Raw genomic sequence first — 14754 nt, 5'->3', positions numbered from 1 at the left:
TATATATATGCTATAATGTATTTAAATAAAATGATTATTGGTTTCTTTTGGCCTTGCTAGTTTAAAAATTGTAAATTCGAACGCGATTATTTGTGAAATTTTAATATGTCCACACATCAAAACACTTGCCTCACTGATTCATGAATATCGCGTGAGACCTCGCACTTTGACTGACTGGAACCTTTTGCTCGATTTTACCAAATGGATTAAGAACACGTCGTGACTGCTGTATCAAATCATGTTTCGTGTGTTTGCATTTTTATAGATATTTCAGTATTATACACATACATATATCATATGATACCCACTAGATTTTAAGAATTAGAATGTTAATTCTTTACAATCTGTGTGATTCTTATTGTTCCATTCTGCAATTGTAGATTATTTTCTGGGCGCTTAATACCATTTTTCTATTATAGATAACATTTTGAATATAATTATTTGATTATACTTAATTTCTATATAAATTAGAGAAATTAATATGCTTTATACATATACTCTAATATATTCATAAAAAAAATTATATTAAGTCCTATTATAGTAAATAATTAACATGATATCATAACGATTTCGATATATTCGCTGATAAATGACTAAGGCATAAATGCCCTGTTTGATGACGTAAGAATAGCATATCGATTTGAGGTCAAGAAAAAAAATGAAGAATGAAACGACTTAAAATACTGAGAAGGGTGACAGAGTAAAGCGAAACATCGAAGTGAATGTTAATCAGCATTTTCACAAACATTTTCGTCGAAACTGCTTTTTACGTATTGTCATCATATGTTTTCTGTTCCAAGGATCCCACGCATTTACCTAGTACTTCTCCGACTTTTACCGATCAACCGATTTGATTAATAATCCTCGTCGTATGGAAGAATCATGGCGCAATTAGACTAATAGCTTCACAGAGATCTATCTATTCGCGCTCGTAAACAACATGTCATTGAGAAGCGATGTAAGCGATATTAGCATGTTTAATTTATAGCGGTACTCATCGTTTCACTGATGTTGAAACTTCGGCAACAAAAGCGGAAGTGGAGGCGATCGCCGCCGAGCAGACCGAAATATCCTGTTACGATGGTTGCAATATACAGTTTACGTCCGGTTCCACTGGCAAGTCCAAAGCCGCTCTCATCTCACATAAGTCTCTTATAAATAACAGCAAAGCGGTAAGACGGTTAAATTAAATACCAGATTTATTAATTGCTTTATAATTTGTTGTGTTAGATTTGTGAAGAAATATATTGAAGAAATATTTAGAAAGCATTTTCTTTTTTAACTTTAATTAATATAAATCTATAATAATTATTAGTAACTAATTTTTTTTTGTCAACAAAGTTACGAATATTTCTTCCTAAAATAGAACAAAGCAATTATTTTATTTTTCTCTCTTTCTTTCTCCTTTCTCTCTCTCTTTCTCTATATTTATCTTGTTGTAATGTGTTTATTAAATCTACTTCAAGCTTCATTATTCATATATGCACAAATATTTGCTTATGTTATTAGCTTATCCTTATTTTCTATGCCTGTAAAATTTCGAAGTAATTAGAAAAGACGATACTTTTTCTAATAATAATTTACTCTTATATAAATCAGTTTAAATTGTAGATTTTTCGTTATTTAATTGCTCCAAAAAATCTTACATTGTTTTATTTAGTTAGAAGACAAAAAAAGACACACAAGAATAAAATGATCAACTTTTACTCACTTGGCCTTGGAATCAATGCAATGATCTCTTAGATTTGTCTTTAGATTGTTCTTAATTTAGTACGGATAAACTGTTTAATTCAAATGTCTTGATAATCACAGGATATCTTAAATTAATCTGAAATGAAAAATTTGACAGCTATATCTAATATTTCAAAAAATAGTTTTATCTTTTTATATGTGACAGAATGCACAAAGAGCGAAGATAAATACCGAGAACAAAATATGTTTAAATGTACCATTCTTCCACGCTTTCGGGTTAACAATGGCCAATATACTCATCTTACACACTGGAAGTACTCTCGTTCTGGAAGAACGTTCCTTCAATCCGATAAAAACTTTGAAGGCGATAGCGCAAGAAAAGTGTGCCATAACATATGGAACGCCAACTATGTGGGTAAGCAAGGACAGAAGACAAGGCAAACTAGATCGTTTGAGAAATTTCCATTCTATATAGTAGATAAAGCAAATTTTATAATAATATATCGTTTATATACATGAAAATTGTGTCATTTAATTTGCTTGGATATGACATTAAAATAAATATTCTTAACAACGCGTCATTGATTGACAGCTAACATCGAAAAGAAGCTACATTAAAGAAATATATGTAAAAAAATATATATAAAAATTATATAAACAATAAATACAAAATTACTCAATAAGTAATAAAAATGTATAATATTTCTATTATTTATTGTATAATTTTACACATGTTTATGTAATTTTATATATATATATCTTTTTACAGTATAATCAGCCGCAATTTATAGGAACGTGCAATATAAGTAATCGCTGAAGTCATGCAGGCTAGATAAAATTTAAAATTAAAGGTCATCTGATCTGTGAACGAATCTAGACTCGTTATATTAATCTCGAAAAGCGCTACAATCCTTTGTTTAAAATTTATGTACGGGATATACCATCAATTTTCATATTGTTCTCAGACCAAATTTTTTTTTTTAAATTAATAAAAATTAATATTTTAATTAAGTTGAATCTCATTTTCGTCTGGTTGCTAGATAAACTTACTCGAGGCACAACAGCAGTTGCAGCTACCGATGGATAGTCTTCAAGCAGGTATTATCGGTGGTGCACCCGCTCCTTCTGAACTTTTTAAGCGAATACGAGGGTTACTCGGTTTTAATGATATAATGGTAAGTTGACAAGCAAGGCTATGACTCTTTAGCATCTGTCATTTATCACGCAATCAGCATTACAAATCTTGAAGGACAATTTTAACATGCCAAAATCGGATTTAGTCGAAAAATCTGAATATTATTATAATAAATTTTCGATTATACAGAGCATATTCGGTCTCACGGAAACGACAGCTGTAGTATTTCAATCGATACGTGGAGAGGATAACCACTTGGCTGAGAACACTGTGGGTCATTTAGGGGATCATGTCGAAGCAATGGTATACATTAATTTATACGTATATTTCGACGCAATATTCTTTTTAAAAATAGAATTATAGCTTTTAAAGTCTTGTTAATGTATTTGACGGAAAGGTTGTCGATCAAAACGGTTTGCCTGTCCCCTTCGGAAAACCTGGCGAACTTTGGATACGCGGATATTGCAATATGTTAAAGTACTGGAACGACGAAGAAAATACAAGGAAGACATTGACGCAGGATGGTTGGTTAAAAACTGGCGATCAATTCGTCTTGCAAGAAAACGGATATGGTGTTATAATCGGAAGATTGAAAGACATGATTATTCGGGGAGGAGAAAATATTTTCCCTAAGGTAAAACTATATAAGTGTCACGCATCATTATTAGTATATAATTCGCACTACATGCCATGTCTAAAACAATGTGCGTGTTACTTTATAATGTGTTAAAGAAAGAAGAACGTGTTATTAAAGCTCTTTTCGAAAATGGCAATCTATATATAAATTCTTTTATAAATTTAATATAAATGTTTAAAATCTTTTATAGATTTATTTGTTTGTTACTATTCAACGATATTATTATTCTAGACTCGATTTTGATTCCCACCTTTCTGAAACAAAAATCAATGTATTACATCACTTGTACTACACAAATTGCGCATTTTGCCTTTTATTGTAGGAAATCGAAGACTTCCTGATGACTCATCCTAAAATAATGCAAGCACAAATTATAGGGGCATATGACGAAGTTTACGGAGAAGAAATTTGTGCGTGCATTCAACTTAGCAATGATGTAAAAATGACAAAAAACGAACTGACAGATTATTGTAAAGGTAAAATAGCGCATTTCAAAATACCGCGCTATGTGCATTTTGTAGATGAATACCCAAAGACCACTAGTGGAAAAATTCAGAAATTCCTTTTAAAGAAACAATTGGAGAACAGTGGAGTGATACCGGCGACACCAAAACACTTATGATAATAACAGCTAATTTTAACGCAAAAATTTTATGAAATTTAATTTTTAATACTGTATTTTGTAAAACAAAATATTATTAAGATCACCCATTATTATTTATGAAATAAATATTATCAAAAGCAGCTCCTGTCATGTCTATTTTATTATTTGCTTTCATAATAACATATATTAACAAATTTTTTTATCAATGTATGCAATGTATACAAATTTTGTACATCCTGATACACAGAATGATCCAGGACAAAATCGTCTACTATGATTTTTTTGAGAACGATTGATAATACAAAAAAGTGGTACAAAAACAAGTTCGATAGCATATATAACAATATTATCCTTTAACGATCTTATTTTTTTCTTGAATGCAACAATAATGCATCGAAAAAAATACAATTTTGCTTTTTTTAACGAATCTGTTGAATCTGCACCAATAAAATCTTCTCTAAGTAATCTGCATATTAAAGCATAAAATGTTCAAAACATGAAGGTTTTGCAAGATATTTCATGTTTTTCATTTTTTATTTCAAAATATAAACATTTTTTATATTGTTTCATTATAGTTGATGATTAAGATTGAAACGGTTCATTATTTTGACCTCTAATCTAGAGGATTAAGATATCTATATCTTTGAGTGTCTTTCGTTTAAGTGACACAAGTCAATACTTGATTTTTCAAGCAAATTTCAATTAATTTAATTAATGATACAATCGATGTAAAATTGTAAAACAATTATTTTTGTAAAGATTTTGCCTCTTTGATTGATTGTGAAATCAATTCGCTAAGAGTGCATTGTCGTTGCCGTATTTGATTATTGAGATGTTTTCATAAATTGATAAATAAGAAATATTAATCGGAGTATGGACTATGGACAAGTGTCGCGTCGGTAAAGTAGTTTCCTAATATGTACTTATTCGTTGTCGTGCGCGAAATGTTACGGTGTTTTTGAAAGCGAGAAATAATTTCTTTTAATAATACAATTGCAAGACTCGGTCGAATCGGATGATTTTCGAACCATGGCTGAATATCTGGCGTCAATTTTTGGGACCGAGAAGGACAAGTAATGCCAGATACAGATAAAATTTTATGCGTTTGATTCTTAGGTTATGATCGCAATGTAAACTTGAGTCATTTACTTCTTCCAGAGTCAATTGCTCATTTTATTTCAAGATTGGCGCCTGTCGACACGGTGATCGTTGTTCGCGAATTCATAACAAGCCGACCTTCAGCCAAGTAAGAAATTTGCATATCTTATGCGTTAATTTGCACATAGCAATGTTTATGTTTGGAAGTATATTTGCAAAAGGAATATACCTCCCAATTTATTTCATTAAAACTGCAAAAACAATTCTTGTGTATGGCTCCAAATATATTATTCCATGATATAAAATCTTATATTAATGCAATTGAATTATATCAGTATTTTTATTTTGATTGTTTCGTGCTTTGACACAATCGAATCATTTATGGTTCAAATTGATCCCAAAAAATATTTATTTCGCGATATATCGTTTATGCAAGACTGTATTCTTCAGACATGTCTACTGCAGAATCTATATGTAAACCCTCAAAATTCTGCCAAAAGCGCAGATGGATCTCATCGTAAGTACATTGCAATAAGTTTTAATAAAAACATTATATATATATATATAAATATATTATATAAGATAAAAACATATTAAGCTCTCTAATGAAAACAAATGTATTATGCAAGATAAGTATCACATAGTTTAGTACATCTTTTTATTTTACAATAGTGGTTGCAAATGTATCGGACGAAGAGATGCAAGAGCATTATGATAACTTTTTTGAGGACGTTTTTATCGAATGCGAGGACAAATACGGTGAGATCGAAGAGATGAATGTGTGCGATAATCTTGGTGATCATCTAGTTGGAAACGTTTACATCAAGTTCCGCAGAGAGGAAGATGCGGAAAAGGCGGTCAATGATCTGAACAATCGTTGGTTCGGCGGCAGACCGGTTTACGCCGAGCTCTCGCCCGTTACTGATTTCCGTGAGGCTTGTTGTCGTCAGTATGAAATGGGGTAATTAACACAATCATATAAAGTATGATAGATAATATGCAGCCTAATGTGATACAAGAGCGTATACATGAATTGTATGTGTTTAGCGAATGTACACGATCCGGATTTTGTAACTTCATGCACTTGAAGCCTATCTCGCGGGAACTTCGTCGATACTTATATAGCCGAAAGAAGGGCAAAGGTCGATCCAGATCGCGCTCAAGATCGCGTGGTCGCGACCGCAGGAGGAGATCCAGATCCCGTGACAGAAGATCCAGATCTAAAGATCGGCGTAAAGGAAGAGATGAAAAAAGCAGGGACGGCCGATCTGGTCGTTATTAAAATAAATTTTTGTCAATGTATCTTTTTAGTATATTTAGTTTTTTTATCTTTAAATTGATTCTAATTTTATTTGAAATTATGATATATATTTGAATATAAATCATTTGCAAAATTATTTCTTCATTATTAAATGTACGAAAGATCAAAAGTATAAAAGATTATACATAAAAGTGTATAAAAAATTTTTGTGTTGTATAACATTAAAGAATTGATTGTTTTTTTTAACCTTTGATATATTTAATCACCTAGTACTAAAATATATCGATTTTTTTCTCTCTTTATAAAAGTTCTGTGATTATGATATAGAAGGCAGCATTCATTCAGCGATACTCAAGTAACGAATTACTTTTATAAATGTTAATTTTTATGAATATTATGATTATATTCTTTGGGTTTTCATATTTTTGAAAATGGTTTGTTCTGCCTAAGATTAAATTGTATTCACATAGATTTTTAGTTTTTACATTAAAGGGTTGATAAAAATATATTGAGAGTGTTCTCCCTTTTTTCTCCTATTCACATTCAGTATATTAAACTTTAAATCTACATTAATGATTAATTATTTGTTTTATGCGCAAGTTATATATATATATATATATATAAAACGCACCATATCCATATATTTTTCCTATTTTGTTTAGATAATGATAATATATAGTAATATATTTATAAGAAATCTCATCATATATCTGGTATTTCAATAATCATTTTACAGATATTTTGGAGATATCAAAATATGTTTTTAAAACGAAAGATGCAAACAGAATATCTGTCCTATCGAATTTTACATTACCAACATTTTATGATACTGAAGAAACTTGTACCGCTTGCCGTAAGATTCCGCTTGTGGTATCTCGTATATAACTAGGTTCTATTCTTTCTTTATTGTTGCAAACTACTTTTTCAGATATGAATTATTATTCGAAAAATAATACTTTGTCCACAAATTTCGAGGAAAGTATATAAAAAAATAATCTACATGAATTTTAAAATAAAAATTGTTTTCTCGAAAAATATTCATTTTTATGAAGCACAACCATCTTGTATCATATGCAATTGCATCAAAATTATCTCATGAAACAAAATTTATTCCAGAAAGATATAAATTTTATAAATCTAAAGATTCTTTTAAGAAATATTTTAAAAAGATATATTAAATTAAACATAAAATTTTCCGTATTAATACCAATCAAATAGCAGTTTTTTAATAATAGTAGCTCGCAATTTTTATGCACGATAATTATTTGCAAATGTCAAGTCCTTTTTTTTTATTTTTTTATCTTAATTCGCACCAGTGCGTACTCGTTGTCTCGTGCCGACCAACTGTTGCTCAACAAGTTGTTGTTGAAAGATGATGCGAAGCTGCGGCGGGCGTGCGCGCAGCCAAGTAAGAGTAGCAAAAAAATTAGAAGAAAGCAAAGAGAAAAAAAAGGGAAAACGCAGATGAAGGGAGGGACAGCCAAGGGTTTTCAAGGAGAATCACGTCTCCTTGAAATCGGTTCCTCCGTATCGGGCACGTGTTTCAGCTGGGCCTAATTGGCGGGGCTCTCGGGGCCGATGGGCCTCTCGCTTCGCTTCAAAACTTGGAACGGGCGTGCATTACCACAGCAGATGGTGGTCGTGATTGCAGCTGCCTCCCAAGAACACCTGCCTTTTCCTTTGGACGGCTATCGGAATACCGATATCTGTTCTTTTCGCTGGTTTATCTTACTTTTCGAGATTGCTCTGTCAGCTCGTTTTCGCTTTCCGAAGAAATAAAAATGTTTTGACGATAAGTCAACGCGACGGTGAGTCATAGTCGATTAATTAACACGTTTGTTCGTGTCCAGAGGAACGAGATTGTCCACAATATTAACATACAATCACGTAATACAACTATATAAAACATAGCCGATTTCGCAAAACATTTATGTACACGATTATTCATTTGCACCCATATGTTAAATTCGATTATGAATGATCTGTAAATACATTGTAAGTCTCCATCGTGGTTTAATGCATTATATAATGAATTTTGATTTTCCAAATTTCCATATCTTTATTTTATTTATTCCATATTTTTGTTATGTTACATGTGACGAATGAATGAATTATGATTCATCGATCACGGACATTGAATATTCTTATGAATTTGGAGAGGTGCATATTTTCATGTGAACAGATGTTGTAAATAATGAAATTAATTAGAATCTCTTAGCTCTCTTTATTTCTTGATTAATTTTAGCTAATAGATTTACGGAATTGTTTCTCTGCGTTTTCTTTAGTTAAACATCACGGTAAATTCCATAAAAAATTCGTCCGCGAATAAGACAGAAAATCCTGCGGGCATCAATACGTGAGGATGCAAATTGAAAGCCCAGGAACGGAGCATGACAATCCACGAACAGGCTATCCGAGTACTATAATTAATCCTGGCCATCCGCCAGACATCTCTTGGCCACAAAAGAGAGATTCGTTTCTATGCTGCCAGATAATGAGGGCAGAAGGACAAGAGAGACGAAAGGAGAGAGAGAGAGAGAGAGAAAGAGATAGGCCGAATCTCGAAATATGCGCGCAGAAAATCGCGCGCCCACCGGGTCTGATGGGAACAATGGACAGTCCTGACCGCGATTTCCCTCGTCGGGGAAACGAGCTAACGAGCTGTCAAACGTCATCGAGCCGGAAGGGCCTGGGCACTGTTGAATGTCGGTGGCACGACGATGCATCTTCGATCGGCTTATTCGTATCGAGCTTTCCGGAACAGGACGTGTCCCCGTCTTTCGTTAACTACGACGAAGATTGGCAATTACGCCGGTCGAGATCGATTTGGTATTGAAAACTGAAAACGTTTCAAATAACAATCGGGGAATCTCGAGAATCACGTCGGTGAAGCTGCTCGCGTTTGATATCGCGATTTTTCTTATTATTACAATTACGAACGTCACCGTATTAGCGTAACGTTTATGTGCAAAATCAAGTAATAGACCATATTATCAGCGATGAATTATTTCTGCCCTCTCTTCGTCGCCTCTAACGAGATTAAATCGACCTAGCAGACGGTACGCGAAAATTGCAATCGAACGTCAGAGACATAAATGATTTATGAAAACGGAGAGGAAGCGAGGGCTCTGTCGAGGAAAAGAGAGCCATTCCATAAAATACGGATAACTGCGTGTCGAACAATGGCGTGAGCGGAAGGGAGAGAGGCGGGGGAGGAGAGAGCACCTTTCAATCCCTCTGTATGAGACGACTGGTTCGATGGTTATGGTGGAAAAAAAAAACGCGGGGCCATTTAATCGCGGGGCATCGAATGCCGCCTGCGAAAAGCCCGAACCAAAAGCAGGCTTCGAAAAAAAAGATGGGCAGGCGTGTCCGAAATTCGATGCAGGCTCCGCAGCCGGTGATCTTGCAGGTGATCCGACAAAGACGACTACACGGAGGGCTACCGGCGGGCGTATGCATCGGTATGGAGAAAAATAACCGGTGGAAATTTGTAGTACGCGCAACGTGACGACCTAATTGGTATAATAATAAAAATGGCGCGTTTTCAGCGTTACCACGCCGGTGAATTCTCGTTTATATGCAAATGCGGCCCGGCCACGACGCTTCAACGACTATACCCGAACCTTTGCAAAAAACCGATCCGCTTCTTCTGTTGGCGTTAAAACAATCTACATGGATGATCTAATCGTGCACGAGTCTCGACTGAAAATATGTATATCTTATGCTGATAGTTACATATCTCGCGTCGTTACTTACGCTAATTCGCGTAATTTTTTTCAACGGTTATTGGGGCGCTTATTACAAACTATTTACAATAAAGCGTCTTTCAGCTTGATGGTGTTTCCGAATCTGCATACAAACGTGAAATTATGTACCGTGAAATTTTAACAAAATGTATTTTATTACACGGTTATAATGAAAGCGCATCAATCCTGTATATATAATATACAGTGTAATATACATTATCGACGGTACAATGGAACAGTAACGCGAGATATACATATAAAATTAAAACAATATATATCAGAGAGAATACACGTAGAACATTTCATAAATCTAAACCGTTGATATTTTATACGCGCGCGATAACGTGTCACGATATCTTCTTTATTTCACGAATGGAAATTGTTATGTGTGAGACAGAAATATTCCTTAACGCATATATATTTCATTCACTATATTTATATTCCTCTCCCTACTTAAAATCGTTTGATTAACATATTCCAATAATCGGGCATATATTTATCTCGGGATACTTTGCACAACGATGGGGAAGCGATATAACGATCCGAGAGATTTACGAGAGATGTTCTTTACACTCTTCCTCTTTCCTTCTTTAGAAGAGAAAACCAGTTCATCAGAATTCATTGCAATCGGCATAATCGAAATCTGTTTTTGTTCTTCCTCGATTGTACTGCGATAATGGATAATGACATTGTTGCGGGGGATACGAGAGGGGCACGAGGAATGAATGGAAAAAATGGAAAAGGCTGCGCCGGCGAAGAGGGAGATTGTCGTCGTCGAGGGTGAAACGACTCCCAAGAAGGAACGGCAGAATAACGGCGAATTTAATATGGCGCCTCGGGGCTCGTTTAATTATTTAATCGAGTCCCCGGCATACCTCGGTTCTCCGCCGCGTCGTTTGCACCTCGCCTCGTTCCTTTCTCATCGCGACGAATACCTCCGTCGAAGGGCCGACGATTACTTAAAAGACGAATTCGTCCCCTTTCTTTCTCCCCTTGTTCCTTCTGCCTTTCGGAGCAGTTCGCGAGCCCTTTAAGCTCAGCCCTGCAATATCCGGTTGCACTCGTGCAGCGAAACTCATCGAGTCTGGATCGGTATCCGTGGATAGGCCCGAGTCCGGCAACCGTATAAACGGTCTCGGCGATCCTAGACAGCAATATTCAAATACAAAGACTCTGGCTGAGCCTTCTCGAGTGCAGAGCAAACACTCGACTCGGTCTATGGCGGTAATTTACGAGAACATCGATGTAATGAAAGAATCTAGATGGCTGAGAGCGCACGCGTCTTTCGAGTCATAAGGTCGCGACGGATCTCCAAGTGTCACGTTCGAAATTACGCGCGTAATTTTGGATATTTTTAAAAATGGATATTTTTTTAGAATAGGGTATATTTGAATTTTTCACGTTTTAAACTCGAATATTATCAGAAGCAATATATGTGTGTATATCAATATAATTGATATAAAGAGAAGTTTCTGGTAATATAAAAAAAAAATCACTCTTTTTATAGTTGAAAGAAACATTTCCATAAACCATCTTCTCTGCCGCCTTTGAATCAATATGATTTTACGATGAACAATTCAGAATTTTATTGAAATTGTTACGAACACGGAGCTCAGGCTCTCGAATCGTTCGATCAACATGGCATTCCAGCCATGCTCGATCGCACGTGAAAAGGGATGACGACACCAGGGGTGGAAAATAATGGCAGCGAGACGCGCGAGAATTACGGGCTTGTCAAAAACGCGACATCCAGCCAAAAAGCAGTTTCGCCTCTTTGCCTCTTCATTTCCCCTTCCCCTCATCCGTTGGCATCGGTTCCGCTCGGCGGTGCGACAGATTACGCGAGGAGAGGTAAAACGACGAGAATGGAGAACGCTCGGAGAGCGTAATAATTCGGTGCTAAATGCGGGGAAAACCCGGCCACGCTCTGACGGTTAGTAGGTGGTCCATAAAGCTAGGTCAGAGTTCTCTTAGCTGTCGAAAATAATGACGACGAGAGATATATCGCGCTCACAAGTTACCCGAAATTAAATACAAGTGGCTCGTCTTTGTGAAAATGAAAGAAAAAAACGAGAAATACAGTGTTTGATAGACTTAACGAAGAAAATTAAAGAAGAAACGAATGCAACCACGATGACACGTTTTATTCCGTCCATTTTATTCCGTCGTAATCGTCTTGACTTACTAATTGCAATTAATATTGCCAGAGAAGAAAAGCTTCCTGACAAGCAGAACCGGAAGAAGAAGCGAGGCAAAACAATGGGAAGTAAACGAGCTCTAAAAAATCTGCAAAAGTAGAAGTAGTTGAGGATGTTTAATGGAGCGTCTCGGTAAAGAAACGAGCCGTTGCGCGAGTGCTCTTGAGAATCTTTCCCGCTGCAAGATCGGATAGCTTTGTTCGGAAAATCCCGTGACTTACAATTTGTCGAAAAGATTGGAGATTGAAATGTAAGAGCACAAGATATAATTGTCAATTATTTATTGTTTTTAATCTATCGCTGACAGACAATTATTTAACGTAATTTTTTGTTGTTGTGTGAGAGATTTACAGCATTTAAATATATTTTCAAGTATAAATCTCGAGAGCGATTATAAATATAAGAATTTATAAAAATGACAATTTTTACATTAATAGGCCTTGTACAATATTTTGCGATTAACGTAGGATTGATTGGGGAATTAAAGATCGAAAGATTTCTAACTAAATGTTGAAACTATTCTCGCCACATTACATATTTCTTCATACCGACAGCAATTTCCAAGGTACTTCCTTATACTGCTGAGGGCTTGTGCGCTCTTTTGTTCAAGATCAAAGGACGCACGAACATGCAGCTATGCCGGATATGAGAATTTGCGCGCGTTTCCGATAGAATTTGTGCGATAGGTCTATTCCGTTACAAATCTTTCGCCGCCAATAAAGGTCTTTATCCGAAAAAGCTTCCGCGGGGAATTACGAGAACGTGGATTCACTATTGGCTTTTCCAACGCGAGGAAACTCGAATGGGACGCGGAAATCCGGTTCTCCGAGCGTTTAATTGGGATTTTATACGACGAATTAGACTAAAAGGCTATCCGCGTAGGATCGCTTAACGAGTATGAAAGAAAACCTCGGATGTCAGAGTGCTGGACTTGCGCTGTTCCGTTGACACGTGCACGGCGGATATTTAAACTCGTTGACTTTTCAGCTCTTTGCTCGCATAACACCTACAGGTGTGAGACTAAAAAGAAAACATACATACACCCTGCAAAAGCGTCTGGTTACTTTGCGCTCTCTAGTTTAAAAGAATGATGATTGTAGAGATCCTCTTTTCAACTATGTAATGGATTACAGAATCTCTCTATATTTAAATTTAAAACATGATGATAAAAGATAATCGATAAAAAAAGTTTAATAAAAGCTTGGGATTATACATATAATATATATCATTTTAAATGAAAATTATTTTCTTTTCAAAATGGAATCACGAATTACGCCGCACTGTGTTATGAGATCAACGCGCTGCACCGCAATGCGGTTCGCATAGATTATTAATAACTAAAACATTATTATATCCATGTTGAATCGCTATGAACATATCATAATGTTTGCTTAGATGTAGAAAAGACGATTGATATATTTGTACCATGTTATTCACGTTAAGATTAAATGACATATAAGAGGTGAAGCGAAAATTATGCATGGTTTGTGTGAAAGATTATTTCAGAAAACCGACGTATAAAAGACGGCGATGTTTGATACGTCGCGAGACCGTGTCCAGTACGTCGTTGCGATAGATTTACGACGACCGATTTTCTCGTCTATCTGATGGCAATCGGCGAAGAAGGAGGTATCGGGAGTAGGTGGCTGAGGGATGATGGGATGTCGGTGAGGGGGATGAGGTAGGATCGGGCGGAAGGCACGCTTCGTCGATTTCGAACCCCTTCTCCTCCCCTTCTGATTCTTCCCACGTCCATTTCCCTTTGTCGACGCGTTTTCCTGCGGTTGCCGGCACTATGTGCCGCTTTTCTCCCCCCTATCGATCGCGAAATGCGAAATGGGGATTCCCTTAATTTAGACCCCGTTTTGATGGAACACTCGCTCGATAATGGATTCGGGATGCTTTGACGTTTGGACGTTTCCCCCGTACAGAGTACTCTGATTTAGTGTGGATTTGACTCCGAAGCAGAGAACAAAGGCGCTCGTAACCCTGATGCTGGGCGGCGAGTAAAAAGCTGCAAATGTTTCTGTATACGTTGCGACGACGCTGATAATCGTTGAGACAAAGAGTTTCTCTCTCGATGGTTTCAATCCTACCGATGCCAATGATAGACGGAAGAATTTACGCGATCTTGAATAAAAGAAAGTAATGGTAGGAGAGAGCACACAGAGTAAAACCGCCGGTTTCATCGATAATTAAAAAAAAAAAAAAAAAAACAAAGAAGGCTAAATTGGAGAATCACGCTATATATCTGATATAAATAAAATTAAATTACTTAGTTAATACCGCACCGATGATTATGAGACAACAGTTACAATTAGATCTGTTATTTTTTTATTATTTTGCTAATACGCACCGGTGTTCTTCAGATCAACAAGCT

The 14754-nt window shown here is 35.7% G+C and overlaps 2 protein-coding genes across 7 annotated transcripts in view; both read left to right on the top strand.

Moving 5' to 3' along the window:
- Positions 1 to 4206, top strand: part of LOC115246313 (acyl-CoA synthetase family member 2, mitochondrial) — a 13352-nt gene extending 9146 nt beyond the window's left edge. For all 6 annotated transcript variants that reach the window (XM_029825033.1, XM_029825030.1, XM_029825031.1 and 3 more), the window contains exons 4-9: positions 989 to 1172; positions 1898 to 2107; positions 2733 to 2867; positions 3017 to 3130; positions 3225 to 3461; positions 3787 to 4206. In XM_029825033.1, the coding sequence (XP_029680893.1) occupies positions 989 to 1172; positions 1898 to 2107; positions 2733 to 2867; positions 3017 to 3130; positions 3225 to 3461; positions 3787 to 4086 (1180 nt within the window). In that variant the 3' untranslated portion in view covers positions 4087 to 4206. The remainder of the gene's footprint in view (positions 1 to 988; positions 1173 to 1897; positions 2108 to 2732; positions 2868 to 3016; positions 3131 to 3224; positions 3462 to 3786) is intronic.
- Positions 4207 to 4713: 507 nt separating this feature from the next.
- LOC115246318 (splicing factor U2af 38 kDa subunit-like) lies at positions 4714 to 6933 on the top strand. Its single transcript, XM_029825041.1, has 5 exons — positions 4714 to 5141; positions 5227 to 5314; positions 5617 to 5683; positions 5839 to 6127; positions 6214 to 6933. The coding sequence occupies exons 1-5, from the start codon at positions 5098 to 5100 to the stop codon at positions 6446 to 6448; spliced, it is 723 nt and encodes a 240-aa protein (XP_029680901.1). The 5' UTR covers positions 4714 to 5097; the 3' UTR covers positions 6449 to 6933.
- The last annotated feature ends 7821 nt before the right edge of the window (positions 6934 to 14754 follow it).

The sequence above is a fragment of the Formica exsecta genome, unplaced genomic scaffold (genome assembly GCF_003651465.1).
Source record: "Formica exsecta isolate Colony F162 unplaced genomic scaffold, ASM365146v1 scaffold1473, whole genome shotgun sequence".
NCBI classification, from domain to species: Eukaryota; Metazoa; Arthropoda; class Insecta; order Hymenoptera; family Formicidae; genus Formica; species Formica exsecta.
The sequence above is the reverse complement of the archived record's forward strand: the minus strand, read 5'-3'. Positions and strand labels throughout refer to the sequence as shown.

What these genes read in the sequence shown, in the direction of transcription:
- LOC115246318 (XM_029825041.1), top strand. Translation starts at nt 5,098, where the DNA reads ATGGCTGAATATCTGGCGTCAATTTTTGGGACCGAGAAGGACAA. An exon ending in AAGCGCAGATGGATCTCATC is followed by an intron (nt 5,684 to 5,838) that starts GTAAGTACATTG and finishes ATTTTACAATAG; the next exon opens with TGGTTGCAAATGTATCGGAC. An exon ending in TGTCGTCAGTATGAAATGGG is followed by an intron (nt 6,128 to 6,213) that starts GTAATTAACACA and finishes GTATGTGTTTAG; the next exon opens with CGAATGTACACGATCCGGAT.